The 25,478-nt window shown below is 45.3% G+C and overlaps 2 protein-coding genes across 4 annotated transcripts in view; both read right to left on the bottom strand.

Annotated features, from left to right (window-relative positions):
* PCBD2 (pterin-4 alpha-carbinolamine dehydratase 2) overlaps positions 1-7,045 on the bottom strand; it is a 46,764-nt gene extending 39,719 nt beyond the window's left edge. The window contains exons 1-2 of one of the 2 annotated variants that reach the window (XM_074313533.1): positions 5,999-6,989; positions 3,052-3,183 (exon numbers count right to left, since the gene is read on the bottom strand). In XM_074313533.1, coding sequence (XP_074169634.1) covers positions 3,052-3,183; positions 5,999-6,082 — 216 coding nt within the window. In that variant the 5' untranslated portion in view covers positions 6,083-6,989. Of the gene's footprint in view, positions 1-3,051; positions 3,184-5,998 lie in introns of both variants that reach the window. The other variant, XM_074313534.1, reaches the window with a different exon arrangement.
* Positions 7,046-10,205: 3,160 nt separating this feature from the next.
* Positions 10,206-23,978, bottom strand: TXNDC15 (thioredoxin domain containing 15). Of its 2 annotated transcripts, none has more exons than XM_019740377.2 (5): positions 23,540-23,968; positions 16,226-16,713; positions 14,800-14,963; positions 12,548-12,678; positions 10,206-11,036 (listed from the first exon to the last, which is right to left on the bottom strand). In XM_019740377.2, exons 1-5 carry the CDS (start codon positions 23,742-23,744, stop codon positions 10,840-10,842), a joined length of 1,185 nt encoding a protein of 394 aa, XP_019595936.1. In that variant the 5' UTR covers positions 23,745-23,968; the 3' UTR covers positions 10,206-10,839. The 2 variants fall into 2 exon arrangements, with proteins under 2 accessions (XP_019595936.1, XP_074169632.1); XM_074313531.1 differs by lacking the exon at positions 10,206-11,036 and adding an exon at positions 11,067-11,826 and having other exon boundaries at positions 23,540-23,978.
* Positions 23,979-25,478: the final 1,500 nt, after the last annotated feature.

Below are 25,478 nucleotides of genomic sequence, written 5' to 3'. Positions count from 1 at the left end.
GAATAAAATCCAGACTCCTCCTCATGTGGACAAGGCTCCAGGGCTCTCTTCAGCCTCATCTCCCACCAGTCTTGTCTCCTTCTGGCACTCCAGAACGGTGGCCTTCTCCATCATGCTAAGATCACTCCTGCTTCAGGAAGTTCGCACGTGCTGTGCTCGCCCTCGGGACTGCTCTTCCTTGGGTTGTTACACGCTGAGCTCCTTCATATTATTCAGGCCTCAGACGTCCCCTCCCCAAAGAGGTCTTTCCAGACCACTCCATCTTAAATTTAAATAGTGTGCTCACCCCTCTGCCACTCCCCATTCCAATATCCTACTTTATTCTTCTTCATGGCCCTTATCACTACCTGCAATCACGTTATCTATTCATTTATTTATTGTCTATCTTCCCCACTAGAATGGAAGCTACAAATATGAGCTTATAGCCTGGCACAGAGCAAGTGCTTAATAAATATCTGTTGAGCTAATGAATACTACTTTTACAATAAAAATTAAACTAACTTAAAAATTTTCACTGCATGTACCACTGCCACATTGTGACTAAACTATACCTATGGAGAAAGAACAGAACAGAATAGAATAGGAAAAAAAGATGAAAGTATTTACAATGGGAATTTTTTTAGTTATACCAACCTACTGTAACGTCTTATGCTATTGTTTTATAATTTTAAAAACTAGACTTTTCCTAAATAAAAGAGAAGTAAGGCTCTGTCAGTGCCACAGGGTCAGCACTCGCGGCATCAATGGTGAGAAAGAGAAAAGCAGCGCTGACACCTGGGAGCTGACCTAGACCTTGGTTGCCAGGAGCCGGCCTGGCTCTCATACCAGGCCTTGGTGTTGAACATAAACACCAGTGTTAGACAATGCCACTCTCCTGGAGGCCACCAGGACCCAGCAGACCCCCCAGAGACAGTCGCAGGGGTTCCAGATGGGGCCTCGGGCCACATGTCACCACCAACCTTTACCTTTACTTGATCAAATCCTGTGCTGTGTGGGAGGTGACCAGGTGGCCTCTAGGACATTAAGACAAAAACAAGACTACTCTGTGATGATATCTGAATATAGACAAACCGTAAACAAAATACTAAACACCCCCCTCTCCCAGATAATGAGTAACTATTGCTTTTCACCAATTTCTGCTTTAGTCTGTTCTCCCTATTGATAGGATTTATTAAAATACTGAGTTATATGTACACCTGAAACTAATACAACTACTATAGTATGTATACCAACTACACTTAAATAAAAAAAATTTTTAAAAAGCACTTCAATTTAAGAAAAAAAACTGAATTATAGAATTACCCATTTTCTGAGAGCATCCACTCCAGAGCAAAGCGCTAATTCCTTAAAAAGTCTCCCAAATCACTAAGACAAACCCAAATCCTGTAATAAGTGTGACTCTGTCTTCCTGCGATGCCCCACCGTTCCCTATGCTATGTGTTCTCCCTCGCTTCAACAAGCATAAGCCCAGCTTGTTCAACTGCTGGTGCGTTCCTGGTGGCCTTTGGCTGGTGGGCACTGACAAGCCACTGTACATGCAGAAGTCACAAAAGCCTGGCGAGAACCCTGACGCCGGGATGGTTCTCTGAACACGGTCCCTGACATCAGCTGATTTTCTTGTCATCTGCCTCTTTCTCCTAAAAGCTGAATGAAAGGGGCGGGGAAGGGAATCTAGCTTATTAAATGTCCTGGTGAATAATGTTACAATTCATCAAGGATGCGCCGGACAGTGTCCCTTCCCTCATTTCCGAAAGTCACCCCGGCATAAGGCTCGAGTGGGGCTGGACGACTGACTCATGGGCAGAGCCTGAGGCAACACTACTCAAGTACTTTAAGCCACATGTTCAAGCCCAATAAATTAGCTCAGGCTTAAAGAAGTCAAGCTGTACACATGTAAGAATTTTAATAAGCTTGGAAAATGCTACCTAGAGCTTATGCACAAGCTTACTGTACCAATGGGATTCCCTGCCACCAGCCACAGAGTGCTAAGCCCCTGACAAGAGCTTCTGAGCACATGGGGCAGCCGGGACGGGCAGTCGGCTCAGTCCCAGTTTCCTCAGGAGTTGGAGACTCACAGCAAAGCCTGGCAGGCAGAAGGATGGAGAGCAGAACAGGGCATGCAGCTCAGTGGAGCCAAAGGCATTTACTAGGAAAACATGTTGAAGCTTTCTTTGGTGGAAATCTGGTCCTCACACACCCTTCCAGAACTAGCAAACACTGTAATCAATGTTTGCATTTATCAAATGCCTGTTTGTACCCAGAACTGTGTTAGGTACAATAGAGAGTTATTTAAGCAAACATGGTCTCTGCCTTCTAGATGCTGACACCTAATATAAATAAAAACAATAAATCTGTCCAGAGGATTACCAAACTAACTGAACAAACATGAAAGAGTCCACAGCATTGAGTTGCATGAATGCAATGGAGTAACAACTGAAGGGTAAGTCATGGGAGATGACTCTCTAAACAGGGTGGGACCCTAAAGGGACAGGTACCTTAGTCAGGCTGAGTCTCCACAGGGAGGTCAGCTATTAACAGAAGCTTCAAGAGCTGGCTACTGGGCTTGGGGAAAAGGAGCCCAGGGTGCGGGCTGGGCAATGATTTAGAGACAGAAATACAATGACAAGGAGAAAGAAAACTTGACAATCGTCCAAGAAAATTACAGGAAATCAGTCAAGCTGGTGTGTGTTTCTCAACTGTTTTTACTCATTCCCCCTTCTGTTCAACATAAAAAGCTCACACTCTCTTACTGTGTTATTTAAAAATTGAGAGGAAACTAAATCTCCTAAACAGCACCAAATTAAAGCAATAATGGTTTCAGAATTTGATTTTCCAAATGACACAAACCACCCCCTTCCCCCAGAGCTGAGAATGACCCACTCGAGTGGTAGCAGCGTCAACGCGGATGGAGTGCTATCACTGATTTCTTAAGGAAGAGAGGATCTGGACCCTGGGTCCACATGGGACCAGACAACCAGCAGTATTGGAAAGAATTACAGCCTAAGGTGACAAAAACAGACCATGGCACTAGCAAGAATACGTAGTAATTACCTGATTAAAATTTTTGAAGGAGAACTCTTTGTAGATGGCATCTCTCTCACTTAATTCCAACCATCCTGCTGCTTTAAGGTCAAGTATAACTTGTTTCCTCTCCTCAGCTGTCAACAAGTGGGCATCTGCTGACTATGAAAAAAACACATGTAATATCTGAAATGTAGAGGTTTAAACTCAAATAACCTTATAGTTATTTTCCTTATGTAGAGATGCAGAAAAATCTTAAGGACAATTTCTAACCATCTTTGGTTCCTTTGTTCTCAAAATACAAAGTTCTCAAAACATAGATAAAAACAAGGCTCGCTCTGTACAACCTAAGCTGCCTCCACAGTATGACGTCTCACCCTCCCTCATTGCTGCCGCAACTTCACAATTCAGCTTCTCTTTATTACCACTATAACTAAGATTAACCATTACCACTGGGCTTCTTACCAATGACCATTACCAATGGCCAGCATTCCAGGCCTTAGGAAAATGAGGTAAACACACCCACCCAAGAAAACCCTGCTAATCCACTGGCAAGGCCAGGATTAGAACTCAGGGCTCTACACGCCTGGTCTACCCCTCGTTATATGGTCCCACACCGCCTTAGTAGCCTTCATGGCTTACTCACATGGGTCTTAACTACCTGGGTTCATTATCCCCAGGTCTGATGAAAACCAACCCTACACAGGAAAAAACAAATGCTTCTTTACATAGGATTTTATATAATAACTTGGAGGGGCCCACAGACCCTCTGGACTACAGGTATAAAGCCATTTGCCTTAGTGGAGTAAGATCACCAGTAAGACAAACTCCCTCCCCTGTGTGGCCAGAGCACGGCCCAGTCCAAAGCACTTGTGTGCCTTCCCCACTTTGCTCCTACTCACCCTGCTGGTGAAATTCGCAAGCCCAGAGTTCTGTTGGTTAATAGCCCCACACTTCCCATACTATTTGTTTTCTAACTGAAAAAACTACACATCATGGCCAGAGAGAGAAGAGAAGGGCACTGCAGTAGAAGTCAGAAGAGCTTCATTCTCATTCTGGCGTAAGTGCCAACCAATACAATACTCCTATCTTACCTATTTGCAGGGTTACTGCAGGCTCCGGTGAGAGACAGACTATCACCCACACAGACTGGTTCCTCATCAAAGGGTAACTAGGAGCTGAGCTAGATCCACCACCACGAAACTGCAACTCCTTCCCCCTTCAGAAATCCTAAAACCTTTATCACTGACATTTATGTAATTGAGAGCAAAATCAGTGAGCTTACTTTAAGAAAACTAATTCTATGAAGAATAGAAAAGGATACTAATGAACCAATTTTCCAGATTCTCTTCCTTGCTAGGTCAGCTACCCTTTCCCTCAACAAAAGAGAAAAAAAATGTAAATACCTCTTAATTCGATAAAAACATTCAAAGGCTTGTTATCAAAAAACATTTACTATTAAGAACCAAAATATCTATTCATTCGTTTTAAATGACAGTTTCTGAACTTTTTCACACAAAGACCCACTATAGGAAATAATCTAAAATTCTTATTAAACATTTAAATATTTTAAGTCAACTCAGAGTATTTTGGAAAAGAAATGGACTTATTGGTGTCCACACTGAGTAGCTGCAAAGTAAACTATCAACCACATTTTAGGTAACGCAGCACACTCTCTGAGCAGTTTTGCTGTCTGCCATCCACGTCCCCACTGAGGTCAACAGTCTTCACTCTGTGCTCATCACAGAGCCTTCATGTCCAGGACTGTGAAATGGAGCCACCTCATCTACATAACACCAATCCCCGCCTTGGTGACACACCTTCTGCAGAACCCTTTGTGGTAGCTTCATTTTTTTTCTAGGGGAGTTGGGGGAGGGACAAGGAAAAGAGTAGGATTTGAAGAGCATAAACTTGATTTAAGTCCTAGCTTTGTTGCTTTTAGTTGTAGGATGCTGAACAAATCACGTAGCCTCGCTGAATACCAGTATCCTCGCGTCTAGTGGGGATGTTACAGTATCTACCTGCCAAGAGATTTGTCAAAGGCTTAAATTAAAGCGATCTTGAAGGTGAAGGCACCCAACATAGAGCCTGGCACGTGGCAGCCACTTAAATTGTGTCTGTTTATTCATTCTTCCCGGAACACACTAATTGTACTTAATCGCCAGCACCTTGGTGAGAGGTATATGCCTGGAGACATGCCTAGGTCGCAGTAAGCACTCAACTTGTGTTCTCACCTTAACGGCCTCGAAGCAGGGAGCTTACCTTCCTTCATCCCCAAGATATTTTAACTTCTTGTATTAAAACATTTCGAACTGCCAAATGGGCTCTATCTAACAAAGCAACTTAAGAAAATGAAATTATGAGTTTAATGCAACATTTTCCCACTAGGTGGTGCTGCACGTTAAAACTTTCTCTCAAGTTAATTTAGCCCCAATATATTAGTTTCTAGGAAACTAGAAAAAAGCAGGAAAACTGAACGGAGCCCCTTGGAAAAGGAAAGAAGAATCGATGTGTCACCAAAAAGATAATTTATTAACAATTCTTCCAAAAATAACACCAAAACGAATAATTCAACATTTGGTCACCCGTTTACAGCGAGCGCGCTGTGATGGAGTCCCTGCTCTCACCGAGCTTACAACCTAGGGGACCGAACAGCGCCTTTAGTCACGTCAAGTGACTCTAACCATCAAATATTTTTACAACTACTTTTATATTTTTTAAAACGAAAGTCGTCCTCGTCTGTTTTCAGGTTGGCAATTTCGTAGACTATGACGGGATGTGTAAGCCAAGGGAAAACTACCGGGGGCAGCGGTGTCTCCGGTCAGCACGCTGGGCAGGTGCCCGGCGCCCAAACATGGCTCCCCCAAGTCCGTGCGCGAAGGCCGGGCCCACTCTGGGGCCTGTCCGGGTCCCTCCCACCTCAGCCGGTGCCACCGGGCCTCGCCCTCCTCCCGCACCGCGGGCCCTCCGCACTCACCATGGCCGCGAGACCCGCGGTCGGGCCCGTCAGCGCCGCCAGCAAGCGCCGCGTCGCCCCCCGCAGCCCCAGAGCCGCCGCCATGCCTCCCTCCGAGGGCTGCCCGGCGCACTGCCTGCCCGCCGCCCACAAGTCCGGCCGCCGGTCTGCGGACAGCGCCCAGCCGCCGGCCAGGCCGCCCCACACAGCCCGGCCCCGCCGCGCAGGCCCAGGCGCGACCCGGCCCCGAAAGGCCCCAGGAGCCTCACTGCTGACTCTGCTGGCAGCGGGGGGAGCGGCGCGCCAGGCCCCCGCAGGCCCCCCGCAGGCCCCCGCAGGCCCGGCCGCTCTCAGATCCCACTCTGCGGCCGGACCGCGTCTTCCCTGCCCGGGTGCCGGGTTTCACGCCGGTGTGGGGGAGACGGGCGGCTGACGCGACGCTGGGCTTAGGCTTGACCGCCGGTTCTGCTCTTCGGTGACCGGCCTCGCGTCGCCGCACACTCGCGAACGGTCTGAACGTGCTGGGCTCCCTCCGGGACGGTGGTGCGAACAGTCGGCGCCGGCGGGAGGATGTTTCGGGCGGAGGCAGAAGAGATGAGCTGCGGGTGGGTGGGTGCTCGCGGTGGGCAGTGAACCATAGTGATTCCGGACAGGCAGCCGTAGGTTCACATCGAAGCTCTCCTTCGTGGTTCCTTCCCTGTCAAGGCTCTGGCAAGCTGGCTCATCTGTTTTTGCCTAGATAAAATAATCTAGAAAGCCTAGCTCACAGTGCTGTCAATAACGTGCCACAGGCGAAACACACACATAGGTATTCTGGAGATACATATTGACAGATTTTGACAAGTTTTCTCATATCTTTGGTTTGGAAAAGAGCGGCATTCTTTTATATATGTGTGTGCATTTATTAATATTCTCATCTTTTTTTGCCTTTTGTCTTTTTTGAGAGTAATTCACATAAGAAAAATTCACCCTTTAAAGTGTGCAATTCAGTGGTTTTTAGCATATTCGCTTGTATATTTTACTAAATAAGCAAATTAATAATATAAGGAATTTTGCAGACATAGCAATACACTTAAGAATTTGTTTTTAAAGAATGAGTCCATTTAAGTTCAACTTAGCAGTTAGTCTTATTTCCCATATGGACTTGGAAAAAAGCCTCAAAAATAGCCTAAAATTCAGACTTACTGCCCCACCGACCTTCTTCACTTTTGCCCACTTCCTTGAAAACTCAGGGAAGGAATCTCGCTGGAGACCCTAACCAAATGCCGCTGGTCTCAAAGCATTTATCTAAGATACTCTGGTTTCTTTTCATGATGCCTCAGGTGGGCTGAAACTAGGAGTGGAATTAAAAGTTGTATTTCCCATATTTACCAGTGGCAACTGAAAAATGAACTGGTAGGTGTGAAATATTAGGTTGGTGCAAAAGTAATTATGGAGTAAAAGTTTAAAAATAATTGCAAAAACCGCAATTAACTTTTCACCAACCTAATATCAAGTTAGAGTCCTATGATATCATGATTTATAATAAATATATATTTGGTCTTCTCAAAGTGTTGAGTGGTAAAGGTGTCTTTGTTATGTTAATGAGATGACTTTTGGAATGCACCTGTGGATGGAAGCTGGTGACTGATGGAGCCAATCACTTGATTAGAGGGTTGGAACTTTCAGTCCTGCCCCCTGACCTCTGCAGAGGGAAGAGGGGCTGGAGGTTGAATCAATTGCCAATGGACAATAACTTAGTCAATCATGACTATGTAATGAAGCCTCCATAAAAACCCCAAAGGACAGCTCATCACCTTATCTGGAGTTTCCATGCTAGGGAACCAGACCGCCTCCATGTACCACCATATGGGGCTTGCCCAAGTTCCATGAGGACAGAAGCTCCATTGTTCAGGACCTCGCCTTATCTGTCTCTTCATTTGGCTGTTGATTCATATCTTTAATTATCATTTGTAATAAACTTGTAATCTAGTGAGTAAACAGGTTTTCCTGAGCTCTGTGATCATTCTAGGAAATTAATTGAACCCAACACAGGGGTCATAAGAACCTCTGATTTATAGCCAGTCTGTCAGAAGCACAGGTTAACAACCTGGGCTTGTGACTGGAATCTAGAGTGTATGTGTGTGTGTGTGTGTGTGTGTGTGTGTGTGTGTGTGTATGTGTGTGTATGTGTGGTGGGGGTGGGGGGCAGTCTTGTGTTACTGAACCCATAACCTGTGGAGCCTGATACTATGTCTGGATAGCGTATCAGAAGAGTTGACTTCTTGGACACCTTGTTGGTGTGAATGAATTGTTTCTTGGTGAGGGAAACCCCAGCATCACTACATCAGAAATTATGCCTGGGAACTCCTTCCAAATCCCCTCCTCATTTTTGGTAAGTTTACTTTATAATCATTTTCCTTTCTTAACACACACTGTATGAGACTGGCATCTCAGCCGCAATCATGAAAGCGGCAGCAGGATGCTGGTAGGGTCCAGAGTGAGTGATGACCACCCACAGGGGCTATGAATGCTCTGCTTTCATGAAGCTCTCCAATTAATAGGATTTAAGTACCTTAGTAAAGATTTTCTGGGCACAGCCCCTGTCGTAGACACGTTGGGAAAGGCAGTCTCCTGTCTTTCAACCCCTGCTAGGCCACATAAGAATGAGCATCAGGCCTGGAACACTTTCTTACCAATAGGGGAAGAGCCCACACAGCCTGTGACAGGCTCATCGCTTGTGTGGGAATATCCTGCCCCATTTCAGACTCGATGTGCGCTCCTTTATTCTGCTTAAGCATGTTCAAGGAATGACAATGAAGTTCGAGAACTCCTCCTAGAAAAAGTGCTACATACCTCATTGCTGAATACCACTACAGTCACCTTCGAAGTCCTCCCCTTGGGAAGCTATGCACCAACACCAGCGTCTAGTCCACCCTTCAATGCAATTTTGGAACTCTTGCTGGAATGGCCATCAGAGTTGTCATCGTATTACACTTGATGTCCTGAATGTCATCAAAATGTCTTCCTTTCAATATTTCCTTTATCCTCAGATAAAGAAAGACGTCACTGGGGGCCAGAGCAGATGCGTAGGGAGGGTGTTCCAATACACTTATTTGTTTACTGGCTAAAAACTCCCTCACAGACAGTGCCCTGTGAGTTGGTGCATTGTCGTAATGCAAGAGCCGTGAATTGGTGAGAAGTTCAGGTCGTCTGACTTTTTCATGCAGCCTTTTCAGCACTTCCAAATAGTAAACTTGGTTAACTGTCCAGTTGGTACAAATTCATAATTCATAACCTTGTCTCATATCAGACAAGGTTAGCAACATCATTGCAACAAGTTCACAAACTTAATTGTGGAGCTCATATGTCAATGGCCTGGGGGATGCCCCTAGCTTCCGGTATTTCAGACTCCATTGGGGGGCAGTGGAGTCCCTTCTGCTGCAGCACTACAGAGCTATGCAATGGTAGGTAGTTATCTGCTGGGGGCACCCACTAGACATGCACGGCTGATGTGCACTATTGGAGCAGATCTTGCTCTCCTTTCTATAATATGTAAAAACTTTGTTCCATGCAGAGCTTACCCTCAACACCAATGCTTCCTGCTGACCCTCTACACCTGAAATTCCTCTGGGGGAACCCATGTAGCCTCCCTCAGCTAGGTATGGATCTGTTGGTCATCCTAGGAGCCTTTCACACCCCCCAGACCAGACTAGGGCTCCATTACATATCAAAAGGCATGAAAATTCCTATATCTTTAATAGGATAACTCGCACTCTGGGAATCTGCCCCAAGGAAATGAGAGGCAGGGCAGGGTACCATGCCATTTATGCTTAGATCTGGCACTGGGTCCCACCACTGCAAGCAGCGTGACCAAGAGCAAGTTATTTGGGGCCTCTTATGTAAAATGAGGGTATTGAATAGAGAGATTTTCAAAAAATGTATGTAAATTACACATTGGATCTTTTCTACATGTGTCCTAAAACTAGAGTAGAATCAACCTGTGGGCAAGAACAGTGTTTTATGTTTCTTTTGGCTCTCACTAAACCTAGCCCAGTGCTAGCAATACTTTAAGGTTCAGTTAATGTATGAACCTTGGTTGGATAACACTAAAATTTAAGTTATACTTGAGCACAGAACTGATAAGAAGCTTTAGTTATGATCATATTTTTCTCCTAACATCTGCCTTACCCAAAAACAACTTCTTAAACCACTTCAAATTCTTTCAGTGAAATTAGAGATCAAAACACCAAGGTATTTGACTTTTATTTTCCCATCAGTTGATACTTGTAAGGTCACACTTATCAATTCTAGTTATTTTTCCCACAACACTTTCCTGCTTATAGACTCTGAGAGAGAAACTACAAATGAATAGAAAACCTTCTTAGACATATATAAGGAATCAAGTTTTCTAAAACTATAATCTGAAAGTCTTTCTGCCTCCTGTACAATAAGCATACTGTCATTCTACCCCACTATTCCACCAGAATACTTCTTCACATTTCAAACTGGATTACTGCCTTAAAATATTGGATTATGTTCAAGTAGTAAAAACAAGAATGGTAAATTCTATTGAATATTTTTGCATGTGCTTATTGCAACACTAGTTAAAACACCAATTTATAATTTTTTTACACATTCCACAGTCCAACAAACGCACATGATTCTTTTTTTTTTTTTTGTAGGTATAATTTTTGAAGTTTAATTTGAACACTAAGGGGCAGAATTTTGGGAGTTACATATGTAAGGGGGCAGTGTCACAGCACATGATTCTTTTAATCTGAAGTTGTAAGTCAACATTTCACTGGAGAAAATGAAAATGCAGCATTAATTTCTGAAATGAAGGATTGAAATTCCTCTTTCCAACTTCTTTCAGTTCATCCCTACTCCGCATGCTCCTGCTCTTGTCCTGGAATTAGCCACCGAATACTCTCAGTTCGAATGGTAGCATACATAATAAAACTAATTAAAAAGAATAAAGAAAATACAAGCAACCAGTCCACGCTTTTTATCAAAGTGCTGGGAAGAGGGCCTATTTGGTCAGCTTGAGTTACCACCACATTTTTCTTGGCTTCTATACCTGAAAGAGAAATCAATTGTTTCAAATCAGACACAGCTCTTTCTGAAGTAGTTTGCATGGCATGCAAACTGACATGCAGGCGTAACACCCCTGCGAACATATCTGGGATGGGTTTCACTTGCCTGGAGGTGTAATTTGTAACTTGCCTTTCTCCCCACTACATCAAAGGAACAAGAATCCATGCAGCTACTGAAAGCTAAAACACTAGAATTTCTGTGAACTCATCAGAGGGGCCTTAGTGCACTATAATAAGAGTTGTCTTTTGTTCTCTTTTGAGAACAAAGTTCAACAGGTAGCCAGAAAAGCTACTTGCAGGAGTCTATAGGGTGTTTTCAAAGGTTAAGTAATGCTCAATTCAAAATGATTTTAAATAAATCTACTAAAAGAATTGTTACAACTAACATCACTGGGATGGTGATTACCAAAGATGCAGTGACTCCTACGTTTCATTTGTGTCCTAGGTTTTCTTGCAGCGTTGAACAAAATGGCTCCTTCTCTCCATATCAATCTGAGTGACAAGGCTTGGAATAGCTAATCAGCTGGAAACAAGCCGGTTACTCCTTTGAGGTAACTCAGCTCTTTGTTCTTTTGTGTTAGGTATAAGTGATCACATGCATCTTAACATATAGGTAAGGTATGTTTTAATTTGTATTTATTTCAAGTGAATACACTTCAGGAGGAGGAAGGGTGCTCATAATGGGTGTTCCAGCTTTTGAGGGTTGGACTTTTGCAATGAAGATTTCTTCAGCATACCGTGCTCAAACTCTTCAAGAGTAAAAAGTGAGGCCATCTGGTTTGGCAAATATTAAGGAATTAGAATAACATCTGCAAATGGATCAATAAACAAAATACTATACAGCAACAAAAGACAAAACACAACCATACGCAACAATGCCGACGAGTCCCCCAGATATAATGGTGAGTGAAATAAGCCAGACACAAACAATCCATACTTTGTCTCCATTAATATGAAGTTCAAAAACGGGTAACACTATGGGGCTTGACTGGGGGCATTTGTGTTCTGCTGAGTGGCCATGGGTTAGGAGTCATGATGGAGGTCGTCCTTGGGGAGGGCAGGGGCATAGTGCCGGAGGAGGGCTGGTAACATTCTCTTTCTGGATCTGAGTACTGGTTACCCAAGGTGTTTACTTTGTGAAAATTCATCACCCAGTTCAGTAATGACTGATGCATATTTCTGTGTAAATAATATACTTAGATGAAAAATGTATGTAAAAAGGTATCCACAGGAGTATGGTATGTGAATTATAGCTCAATAAAGTTTTTTTTAAAAAAAGGTATCTTGAATCATATTAAAATTACCTATCCGTGTTATGCTTGCTACTGATTGGGAGACATTTAACAGGCTCATAACAGTTCATTAGAAAATAAGTTTTACATCTCAAAGCTATCTTGAATCCTTCGTTTGAGGATAATAGCAGATTGGAACCCACAGAATGCACATACCCCTAGCAATAAAATGTCTTCTTCTACAGCGTATTATTTCTACATACCTGTCTGGTTAAAAATGAAGATTTTCAGTGTTTCCAATGTTCGGTCTGTATGATTAAATCTAGCCATTGGTTTAGCTCCTTGAAATAACAAGATATTGGGAACGGCTACGGTGCCAAACCTAGTAGAAAGGCTACAAAAGAAAGTAAAGAAACCCGAATTAACAGTGGCTTTCTCAAATAATTACCATCTCCCAATGGGTGACAATAAATGAGAAACGATCTGTTTCGTGTGACCTACGAAGGTTTCTGATATTCAAACTGTAGGCTTGCCGTTTCTGACCTCCCTCCTAGGGGTCATGGTTGGGGGCACTTCTGTTCTGCTGAGTTGCTTTCTATTACAACATGGAACTACTCATGACCCAATTATTCCACTACTTACGTTTCTAACTGCCAAAACAGACCAGACCAGAAAATTCTAACTCATGGACAAAGCACATGTGTCAACTGACTTGACAGAAGACATGTCAAACACTCCAGAATGTACATCTCCATCCCTCATAAAAGATTCAACTCATGGTAAGCAATGACCTTGGTAAATGGGCACAAAGGAGGCTATGACCTAACAAACACACCAGGAAATTCACCATTAGGGCAGGGTGATTCGGAAGTACTACGACCTGAGCAGTTTGCTTTCACCTTAACATAATACAGAGCCGTGGTATAAGCTCCAGGTCAAAACACTCTGGGTTCAAGCCTAACTTTGGGCAGATTACTTAACCTCCTGAAGCCTCAGTTTCCCCTATTAGTAAAATGGTAATAATGGATAATCAGGGCTTTTTCTTTTATAAACATGCTGTAGTTTAAGTATTAACATATGAGGCAAACACATGTCCCACGCCATAAGTAAGAACAAATATCCCCTATTCTTCATAATTAAGGCCATACCAGGCACGGAGAAGGATGCGTGGAACAAAGCAGATGATGGAATCCTGGTGGGAGTGAGGGGTGGAAGTGGAGGTGCCAGTACCAGACTCAAAACCAAAGAGTGCTGAGCAGGTGCTGGGAGCCTGCCCTGCTGGCTTGGGGGCAGTGGAAGCTCAGTCAACGCTGGACATTGATCTGAAATGTCCTTTCCATCAGTCTGTTCCCTTAGGCCAGGCCACTTAGATATTTCCTTGAAGCCCTTGTGAGAATTACTAACTTGTTGGGCAATTTTTCTTCATAAAGTTTCAGGTAAACTCGGGCAGTTACCTTACCCACACGAAAAATCAGTGGAGCACAAATGAATACAGTTTTACTCATCTTCATGTTTTACCACCAACTTGACCATCATCCTGACTTTCAAAATTCATTCACACACACCTTACTGTGACCTCCTAAGGAGCCTCTGATTTAGATAGAGGAAGGGAGAACACAGTTTATAGCCCAGGCACAGGCATAGCACTTAGGGGAAATACGTAATATCTGAACGAAGATCTCAGTAACTGATCTTATTAAACATTTAAAAAAGACAAACGCCCACTAAACAGTGTAAAGGAAATATAAAACGAGGGTTAATGTCATTTTAAATGGCTAAATTCATACATTAAATTAATTTATTAAATGTCGACTAAGGAATATTCATGCAAGAATAAATGTAAGAAACAAGGAAAGGGAAAAGGAAGGAAATAAAAATAAGTAAAAGAAGAAAGAAATCCTAAGTATACACAAAAAGGCGGCTGCTGAGTTAGGCTGCCAGGTGTGGGGACCTAAACTGCAGATGAAAGTCACAAAGGAAGATCCTAGTCATGATACTAATTTTGCAAGGACCCTAGAAAGTTCTCTGGCCCCTCCCCTGCCATCAGGCAGGACCACCTTTAAATTCCACCACTCAGAGAACAGTCCTTTCTTTCTTTCTTTGTTTTTTTAAAATTTTTATTGGGGAACAGTGTGTTTTTCCAGGACTCATCAGCTCCAAGTCAAGTCGTCAAGTCGTTGTTTTCAATCTAGTTGTGGAGGACGCAGCTCACTGGCCCATGTGGGGATCAAACTGGCAACCTTGGTGTTAAAAGCACTGCACTCTAACCAACTAAGCCAACCAGCCACCCCGTCCCATCCTCTTCCTTCTTAAGGGGCCTCCAGAAAGTGAGCCATCAGCTTCCTCAGGCTTTGACACGCCTCACTACTTGCTCATACCTGCCTTTCCCTCCTTTCAAGCCCGTTGTGAAGCTCATGCCCACCTCCTTTGCTTTTCACTTAATGATTTAGGACCTCCAAATAACTGCCACCATCATCCCAAAAGATGAGATGAAAACCCCCCAAAGGAAAGATACCTGCTGTGCTGAGATGCATCCAGTGCCAAAAAATGAAGAGCTGGAAATGCCCGGGGCAGAGAATTAAAATGAGGGGCCAAAGTGGCAGAGAACCGGCACCACGGGGTGTAGAACAGAACTAGCGCGCAGTCACTACCGTTGGGGTTGAGGAAATCCATAAGGTCCTGTGGTAAAAGAAACAGGTATTCAAGTCAGCAGTAAGTGTACAGTCTTCCGGAAGCAAACCCAAAAAAGAGGAAACACTGCTGCCTCCAGAAGAGGTGGGGGGCAGGGGTAGGAGGAGACTGTAGTGTATCCCCTTAAGAACCTTTTGGATTTTGAACTATATGAATCCCCCCTTCAGCAGAAAAGTACTATCAAATGACAAGTTATAAACTTTCTTCTAAGCTTGCTTAATGTTACTATAGAGCAATTTTCATTATTTTTCATAATGTATCCATTCAAATGCTAGGTACTCACAGGGCACAGGCCACTGTCCCATCCTCGGACTTGTGCCTCTCATACAATCTAATGGCTTATTAAAGCAGGGTGATCTCAGGCCCCCAACTATCATCTCAGTAGATCCAAGTCCGTACTAAGCAGTCAGATCAATGGATTTGGCCAAAGGTTAGTTGCACTCAAAGGTGCACCCTGCCTGCCATCACCCTAACTCAGACTGCTTCCTTACACTGCCCTCTCCTGATCACGCATGCGGTATGTGTGAGGCACGTCCCACAGAGCTGAGGCATGGTGTTGCCCAGACATCGGGGGAGGGTGTGAGGTCAACGCCCACCCTGCACGTACCACACATGCCACCGTTTAAGCAATCACAGCTTTCAGAGCTTGGATTCCTCCTCTCACACAAGAAGCCTGCATTCATCTTGCTATCCGGCTTAACGATCCTACAGAAACTGTTCGTCATTATCCCGGCATTCTCTATGGAGTCACCATTTTGTCCAGCTAGCTGGAAAAGCATGGCAGGGTCTGGGACAATTGTCTCAGCCGTCACTCCAGAGTAAACACTGGATTCACGCTCTTTGGAGGAAAGAAACTTCACATCAATATAGTGTGCTTCCCTAAGCATTACATTGTCTAAACGATGCTAAATTACCATTTGAGTAAATCAAATACTTTTACATGGCTTCTGGTACGATTCCGATGCCAAGCATCTATCTATTCGCTGGCATTTTTACCCTGAGGCTCGGTGGTGAGATTACCCCAAGGACGATTAGGTAGAAGTTGCCCCCAAAGCATAATGGACACCAGTTATATCTGCCTTTCCCTGCAAACATCGCAGAGAGCAAAGTCCATTTTCACTGAGGCAGCCATTGAACGCGGTTTCACGTACAATATGATGAAGATCAGACCCTCCATCTGAAAGGTGATTATTAAATCATAAAATCAATGTGCTGAAAAGGAGAAAAGCATTAACTCATTTTTTTCTTACCTGTGACACATTTAAAATTTTCAGGGTGAAATTTTCCAGTCCCGTGACGTTCCTCTCCTCGCAGTTCACCTTGGGCGATTTCTGGCTGTCGGTGTGATTGGAGTCCTCGGTGGGCGCCGGGTCCGATTCCGCCACTTCGGGCTCCGTGTACTCCTCCTCTTCTCTATCCCGGAAGCTCACTCCAGCGCTGGCCAGAGAGAAGAGGCCCTCTCTGAGGTCACACCGCGAGTCCTCGTCCCCTCCAGCCCCGCAGGTGCCGCCGCTGGGCTCGGAGCTCAGTTTGTCCTCGGCTTCCCCAGGGATCACAGACAACATCACCATGTGGTCGCCTTCATTGTCCAGCCCCAACCCTGCGCCGGCCTCTTCCGCTGCCGCGTCCTGGCCCATCGGGCCATGGGAAGGCTCCTCGTCGCTCAGGTACGCAGCCCCCACCTGGAGAGGGCGAGCAGGCTGCTCCCCTGACCACAAGTGACCACTTTCCTCTGCAACTAGAACATGCCAGCATATTCAGTCATGTTTGACTTCCAAATCAACAAACCCCAAAGAATTACAGTCCTCCCCAAACACGAAATTTTCCCCTACAGAGAAAAATGTTATCCTCCCCCTTAAACTATCACAGAGTCACCCATGATTCTTCAGGTCACAAAGAAGGTCACAAGGGGATACTAAATTAATGAATAACAAATACGTAAGTGGAAACATACAGAGTTTCAAGCGAAACCCGCTGCTTGCCATGTATAATAGATTATAAGAAAAACATTCCTGTGCAGACATCCAACTGAGAAAATATAATATAAACATTTTAACGTGCTCACTTGTTTGATGGGAATATCCAAGAAAATAATGGCTTTAAGGAAGAGTCTACTATGGCAAAGCATCTTTGCACACATTATAACCGTTCTATGAAAAGGGCAGGACAAGGGTTATCACTCCCACTTAATAGATGACCAAGCTGAGGCACAGAGAGGTTCAGCGTAATGCCCAATGGCACACAGCTAGCAAGCAGCAAAGCCAGGTCTAGGAGCGCCCAGCAGTGCAGGAGCAGTAGCAGGGAGAAAAGAAGGACTCTCCTCCCACTTTGGAGCCACTAGTTCGGGCTTAGGCAAAATGCTCAGATAAGGGAGGAGTCCTAGGCAGTCTCCTATGTCCATTTAGCAATCTCCACTCACCTCTGTAACAAAGACTCCTGCCCTCCAACTCTCAACTCAACAGCTGTCAGACTCCGCCAGGCACTGACGAGAGGAAACTAATGAGCCCAGCTGCACTCACACCAGCTCACCATGTGGCTGGGGAGCCAACAGCTGAGTAATGAACAACTCTACCACGCCACCAGCATGTCATCAGAGCATGAATGACCAACTAGCTTCAGAGTTGGGAAGGGGTCTGGGAGCTTCATAAGGTATGCACATTCATATAAGGTCTCAAAGAATATGCCCACAGAGATCTGCAGATTGATTCAGCAATTCAAAAACTTTCTCTGGGAATTCTGCTTCTGGCTAAGATGGAGTAACAATGACCAGATTTACCCTCCCTTCTAAAACAAACCAAAATACAGCCAGTTGTGTAAAACAACAGATTCAGGAGACTAGCTGTCAGGCAGTGAAGGACAGTGATCCCTGAGAAACAGCGAGCAAACGACAAGAGCCCTACAAGTGCTCTAGCTGAGGGAGTTTGCACTGTGGCTGGGGCGGGGGAACCCAGGCCGAGCCCAGCAGACTCAACAAGTTGAGGAGATGGAGCTGAGAGTTCAGGGAGACCAAGGAAGCTAGAATTTGCAGAACATAATATGGGAGATAGGAGAGCTATAGAGCAAGGACACCAGAGATTTGCAGAGGGGCCCCCATCAAGTATACTAGTCAGCACATGATCGTGAGTAAATACCCAAAGCCAGGGAAAGAACTCCCCAGAAGGATTAGAGGCAATGGTATCCAACAGTACCCACGCACACAGAACTGAAAATAGTACCTGTTCCCACCAGCTAGACAGGAAAACCTCATATTTTGCGAGGCACTGGGTACAGTACACAAAAAGGACTTGCCCCAGTAATGGGGCAAAATTAACCCTGGAGTAAGTATAGCTCTGCTCCCAGCTGGCAAACCTTAAAAGGATCACATTGTTTTCAGCAGTTTAACTTTCAGTGGTTGAACTTAACAGTATCCCACAACAGAGTGCAAGAATATTTATAGGAATATTAAAATATCCAGCAGTCATTGAGGTAAGATTTATGTCTGGCATCCAATCAAAGCTCTACAGGCATGCAAAGAAAATATGCAGGAAAATATGACCCATAGTGAGGAGAATAATCAAACTAATTGAAACTGAGCAGAATTTGCACAAATGTCAGAATTATTAGAAAAGGATATTAAAACAGTAATCATAACCACATTAACATGTTCAAAAAGTTAAGTAGATATAGAAACATAAGATATATTTTTAAAAGATCCAAATTGTATTTCTAGTGATGAAAACCACAATGTCTGAAATGAAAACTGCACTGGATGGGATTAATGACAGATTAAACATTACAGAAGAAAAGAGTAGTGAACTTGAAGGCATAGCAATAAAAACTATCCAAAATGAAACATACAATGAAAAAAGTATCCAAAAAAATTAAGAGCATCAGTGAGCTGTGGGACAATTTCAAGTGGCCTAAAGTACAGATTATTGTAGTATCCAAAAGAGAGTAAAAAAAAAGGGGGCGGGGGACAGAAAAAGTATTTAAAGAAGTAACTGAAAACTTTCCAAATTTGATGAAAACTATAAATCTATAGCTCCAAGAAGCTCAACAAATCCCAGGCTCAATGAACTACGCCATCGCACATCATAAACAAACAAATTGCTGAAAACCAGTGATAAAATCTTAAAAGCAGCCAGAGAAAAAAGACACATTGTGTACAGAGGAACAAAGATAAGGATGACGGCAGATTTCCTGTTGGAAACAATGCAAGCAAGAAGAGCAGCTTTAAAATACTAGAAGGAAAAAACTATAAACCTAGAATTCTATACCCAGCAAAAACAATGGCAAAATAAATACTTTCTTAGACATACAAAAGTGGAAAGAATTCACCACCAAGCAGACCCACATGACAAGAATTTTATAGGAACTCCTCAGGCAGAAGAAAAATGATACCAGATGAAAATATGAATCCACACAAAAGAATGAAAAACACAGAAATGATTAAATATATGGATAAATATACACAATACTTTCTGAAATTCTACCTATGAAAAAGACAACAAAAATGGGGTACTTGCTATGGGGTACTTGCAAAGGGCTAAGGGAGGTTTCTGTTTTGGCTTTTAGGACATAGGAGAAACTTAAGCATTCGTAAAGCTGATAGGAAAGCAGATAAGGAGAGAGAAGTGACAATATGTCAGATATGGCAGAGTACAGGGCAGGGGCAGCAAGGTGAGTCCTTGACAGAAGAGGGTCAAGCATTTCTGTGACTATGACCTAGAGAAGGGGCTGGATGCCTGGGCAGAGAGCTCTGCCAATTTGGTGGAGGTAGGAACACATTGCAGGTCTTTCTGTAGCCTTTGGTTGATGAGCATGTGCTAAAAAACAAATGTTTTCTGGGCCGTCCTCAAGACAGAGCAGGAAATGAAGTCAGAGAGGCTAGAAGTCTGGAGAAGAACAAAGGGTGCCAGGTTTGGGAGCCAACCCTACTCCCAAATGCCCCAGTTCCACAGAGATCTACGCTCTCAGAACCTAATGAACATTCTAGGGTGAGTAAGTAAAAGGATAAAGCTAATATCCTAGAGGAGTCTCAGGAGGAAAAAAACCGGGGCACAAATTAGAATCTGCTTCTCTCTGATCACCCTCATGCAACAATGGATGGATGTCCCCCACAAACAAAGTCAAAAGGAAGTCTGAGTGATGCAGAGAGCTGGTATTTTAAATTCAGGAGTGTAGATTTTCCCTCCTATGAAGATATTTAAGTAGACAGTACAGATTAGGAACAAAAAAATTCATATGGCCTCAGGTACCATTGCTTTCATTTAGGTATTGGGAAGAAAAAAAACTTGGAATTATCCCACACTAAGATAGAAATGACCTACCACATGAGAGCCACTGAAACCTCCCACAGTAATGCATCTTTTAAAAGAGATTGCTTCTTAACCTAAACAAACTGATTAGCACTTGAGCCACACAGAAAGTGAAAACTATTGCATTATTGGCAACAAGGAAGATGTCTGGAGAACAAGGGTGGGAGCGCCATGCCAACTCTGACACGGAGCCCTGACCTGGGTCAGCTCCGTCACACCATTCCAGTTTTTCTCAGAAACCTCTCTACCAGCCTCAGGTGTTTTCACAATGGCTTCTGTGGCAGGGGAACCAAATGCAGAAGAACCAAAAAACAGCCAGGGGTTGGAGGGGGCCGCAACTCAAACTTTCCATAGGAAATACTCTGTGTGCTCATCTAACAAGTGGAGAAAATACCACTGAACTGCAGAAATTCACAGGGCTACTGTGCAGATTAAATGAGAAAAGATGTGTATGGTCCCTGGCACCTAGTAGCCTTCCATTAATGGCTGCAGTGATGGTGATGACGACGATGATAATGGTAATGATATGACTGATGTTTATAATTTTAAGAGATGAAGGGGCACCACAACCAAGTTCTATTAATTCCTCTGCTAAATACATTCTGGATCCATCCACTTCTCCTAGCCCCACTCACACCCCTTAGCCCAGGCCACAGCCATCTCTGACCTGGACAATTGTTGTAGCCACCTAACTGGTCTCCCTGGTTGGCCCTCTATTTCAACCGCCACCCCCCAGCCCTGCTCCTCACAGCAACCCAAGTGCAACTGAAAGTTAAAGGCAAATCTGATCATGTCACTTCTCTGCTGAAACCCGTTCAGTGGCCTCCCGCGGCCCTATGAATGAGTCTGCATTCTGATGCATGGATACCAGGCCCCTCGTGATGTGGCATCTGCCCACACTCTCTACTGGTGCCACCAGACATTTCTGGTCCTGATCACTCGTGCTCTCCTCCACTTACCTCAGAGCTGTCCTGAGGGATGTTTCTCCTCCCTCCACCCCTCTTCTTCTGGCTAATCTGACTCACCCTTCAGATCTCACCCTCATCTTCACCTCTGTAAGGTGAACTTCACCTTCTCTGACCCTCAGACCAGAGGTGCCTCCCATTACAGCATCCAGTAATGCCTGGGAACTCTCCTGAAGCATTTTCCACTCTTGTAATTGACTTAATTATTTGTAGTCATTTAATGCCTGCTTTCCCCCTCAGACAGGAGGGCCAGCCTGTCTTTCTGTCTGGCTCTCCACTGTACCATCAGTGCCCAGCACAAGGTATGGCATATGATGGACGCTCGGTACAAATCTGCTAGTTGACTGGCTAGTGAGGATGGGCATGAGGGCGTTGAAACCAGGAATTGGTTCCTGTTCCTTGAGCCCTGGACAGCACTGCCACCTCTGGTTGCTAATCTGCCAGTGGTGTCCTCTGCAGACAAAAAAGTCTTGGATTTTCAGGCATCCTGAAAAGGAAGCAGCTGGTGAAGGTTCCTCTGTCCTCACCCCATTCATGGCCTGGTTATGATGACCAATGATCCACGCCCTGTGGCTGGTGTTAGTCTCAGGTCTGCATGAATGTGACGCTGACTGCCAGGTAGACTCACACTGACTGCAACAAGTCCATTTCCTGAATCAGCCGGGAAACAGCACATTCAACTTGGGCAATCCGAGGAGAGCTTAATAAAAGGGACCACCAACCGGTGGGCTAGGTGTAGAGAACACAAAAGCAATAGAAAGGCACTCCAGGGCCAGTAACAGCAGAGGGCCAGCCAAGGACCATTCACAGACCTTAAGAGTCCAGAGGCAGAAACAGTCACAGAATCTTGAAACAGAGGACAGCCTCCTAATAGCTGTGACTTTCAGTGGAGGGACACAGCCAACCTGTGATAACCCCAGGGAGGCAGCTGAAAATATCAATACCCTGACCTCACTCTCCCCTCATTCCAACCCACACGAAACCAGAAGGCAGGAGAGCCCGTTGTTACTCCATACAAGACAGCCACTCAGGGCAGAGCAGGGTGGAGAAGGTTTGAGAATAATCTGGGAGACAAACAGAAATATCCAGTACCTGCTGTCCCCTCTCTGAGACTGGTGGTTAAGTGTAGTGACCAAAGTGGAGTACAGAGGTTTGACTGTGAAAGCAGGCAGACATGGGGTTGATCCTGGCCCCTCAGCTTCTGGCTATTTGACATTGGCCAAAGACTTTTTGATGCTGCGACTCAGTTTACTCATCTATAAATATAGTGACGATGACGACATCTACTTCATCAGCACTTAAAGAGTAAATAAGACGATGCTCGTAAAGCACTAAGCACAGCACCTGGCACACAGTGAGTGCTTTCATTAATGGTAGAGTGTTTCAATTCCTCAGCCGTCTCCCTGCTCTGCAGACCTGCCTTCCTTCCAGGGCACCCAAGGAAAGGAAAGCCCTGCCTATTCCTGTTCTCAATGACAAGCAAGACCAAAGGGTGTGACTTTAATAGGACTGTGAGATGTGGGGTGAAGGAGCATTGAGAACAAGGTCTCCTCCACTCCTGGACCCAGCCTTGCCTCCTGGGGGGCTGCTTTCGGCACCTGAGGGGGGCTCTGAGAGCATGCCCTGGCAGGCAGCGGGTTACCCTGGGGGTCTCCTGTGTTTCTCTCATCTGTCCTACATACAGGCATCTGAGCAAGAGTGGCCTTCTTAAGAAAGTGGTCCCGCCGGGTGCAAAGTAAAGCATGGGCTTTTAAGTCACAGAGACAGACTCTGCCATTTTCCAGAAGGGCGAACTCAGGCAGTAGATACGTAGCCTCTCTGAGCTCAGCATCTTCACCTGTAAAAGGGAGGTACTGCTGGAACCTACTTCATAGGACCGGTGGGAGGACTGTATGAGATAAGGATGAAAGTGCCACCCACAGTTCCTAGCACCTAATAAGGGCAGCATAAATGTCTGCTATTTGTTATTATTACCATTAATAACAAAGTGCTCACCATAGTAACAAAGTGCCGCACTGAGGGCTAATACACAGTCACTCCCCGTCTGACAAGTCGCCTGCTGAGGGGGCCTTAAAGTGGCCGGGCCATCCTCGGGGCTCCCCGTCCCCAAGCGCGGACCACGAGTGGGGACCACCAAGGGAAAGAGGTCGGGACAACGCGGAGAGAGATACCAGCAAGCGGCGAGGCGCGCGACGCGGGCCTTCGCGCAGGTAAAAGCGTTGCCCGGGTGGACCTCCACGTCGCCCGGTCAATTCGCACACTGCCGCCCGCCGCCCCAGCCAGGGTCGCAGCCCGCACTCACCTTCCAGGCCGCGGACGGGAGGCCCCAGCACCCACAGCAGTACCTGCCACCAGCGGAGGAGCCACATGGCGCGGCGCGGGAGGCGGCCGGGACCACCACCCCGGCCAGAAAGCAACCGGTGCAGGGCGACGCAAATCGCGCTTCCAGCCGGAGGAAGACTGGAGACTACAGCCGGGAAGCGCGAGCACCGCCCCCACGTCGCCATCTTAGCAGCTGGCAGCCGCCGCGGGCGCCATCTTGGAGTCGGGCAAACTGTCTCTGGCCTGCGGCCTCCGCCGTGTTTGGGGCACTTTAGGAGCCAAGAGCCGGATATTTCAGATCATTTCAAAATTTCCTGAAGCCCAAATCTTGGACGGGGTTCCAGCCGAGACCCGTGGACCTCCTTCACGCAAGAGTCGGAGCCTGGGTGCTGGCAGCACCCTGCATAGGGCTGTCGCTTGATTCCCGGGTCAGAAAGGCACAAAGGCTCCTCCTTCCAGGGACCCATCCTGGTGCAAATCTTCGAAGCTCCTGCCTTACCCATGCTTCCCTACCTAGGGTTGCTCAAAGAAATACAGGATTCCAGTTCAATTTTAATTTCAAGAAACAACGAATAGGTTTTTACTGTAAAAGACATCAAAATTCAAATTCAAGTGCCCTGTAATTTTACTTGCTACATGTGGCTGTCCTAACCCTACTCAGGGCAGGGAGGTGTTGGTTTTTTGGTTTTAACTAACAGGGCAATCTCTCCTCCCTAACCCACCTCTCCAAGGCTGGGTCCTGGAGGGGATGAAGCCCCTGATGAAGCCCCTAGAGCATAAAACTAGGAAAGGGCCCAGAATGAAGAAAGCATGGATGGGAGGGAGGTATGCAGCTGTGAACATGAGCTCTGCATTCGAGAGCAAAAGCATGCAGGTGGGTATCTGTCACACGGAGCAGAGTGCGGGGTCTCTAATCTCCCTCCCCACATAAGAACGCAGGACCTGGTGAGGCCAAAAAGGAACACCCATGGAGCCATAGATAGGAGAGTCATACCACTATAGTCTCACTGGTGGCTGGGTTGGAGACACAGGAAGCAGGAGCCACATTATCCGCAACCCGCCGTCCACTTGTCTCTGCCAACCAACCTCACTTGCTAGCTGCAATCCGCTCTTGCTAGCTCAGCCACCATCTTCTTGCTAGCCCCCATTTCCTGCTAGCATAGCTACAGCAGTTATATTAGTGGCCAGTGGCTCACTGGTTACAACTGATGGCCAACTAGCCACAGCTGATGGCCCTCTAATCACAGTAGATGGCCATTTACTACCTGAGCCAGCACCTTTCCACGTGAGGCCAAGAACCTGGAAAAAGCACTCCTGGCTCTGTCCCTACAGTATCTAATAGAAGATTCTCAGAGGAAATGAAAAGGATGAACTTCCTTGGGAGCAGTTAGAGGGGAGGGCCCCATAAAAAATAAAGCAAGTTTTGAGCAGCTACTAATGCTAAATCAGTGTGGAGAGTGCAGCTTTCCAACTTATTTTTAGAGGTTGAAAAAAATAGAAATAAATTTCAAAGATTTTTATTATCAAGCCACTGGTAAATATAGCAACGTTAAGAGGGCTTTTTGGTCATGTGGTTAATCCAGGCTCCACCATTTATAATAGTATATGGTCAATCAGGTTATGTAACTTCTTAAAATTCAGTTTCTTTATTTGTAAAATGGGAATGGATGTTACCTAAAATAGCTATGTGGATTAAAGGAGGTGTAAAGGGATGAGCAGTGCCTGATGGACAGTAAGCACTTCAAAGTGGTAGCCATTACTATTTGGATGTGATTCTAGTGGACCAACCATAGACCACTTGTGCGCATCACAGATTGTTAGACCAGAAAGATCAATTGTCAATCTGACCATCTGGATGATTCTTATATTCTAAATAGGCTGTCATGATTTTGCTGTAATAAATTCTCAAGCAAGTCCAG

This window comes from Rhinolophus sinicus, linkage group LG10, assembly GCF_036562045.2.
Source record: "Rhinolophus sinicus isolate RSC01 linkage group LG10, ASM3656204v1, whole genome shotgun sequence".
Classification (NCBI taxonomy): Eukaryota; Metazoa; Chordata; class Mammalia; order Chiroptera; family Rhinolophidae; genus Rhinolophus; species Rhinolophus sinicus.
Note: the sequence above shows the minus strand (reverse complement) of the source record. Positions and strands in the feature narration are given on the sequence as shown.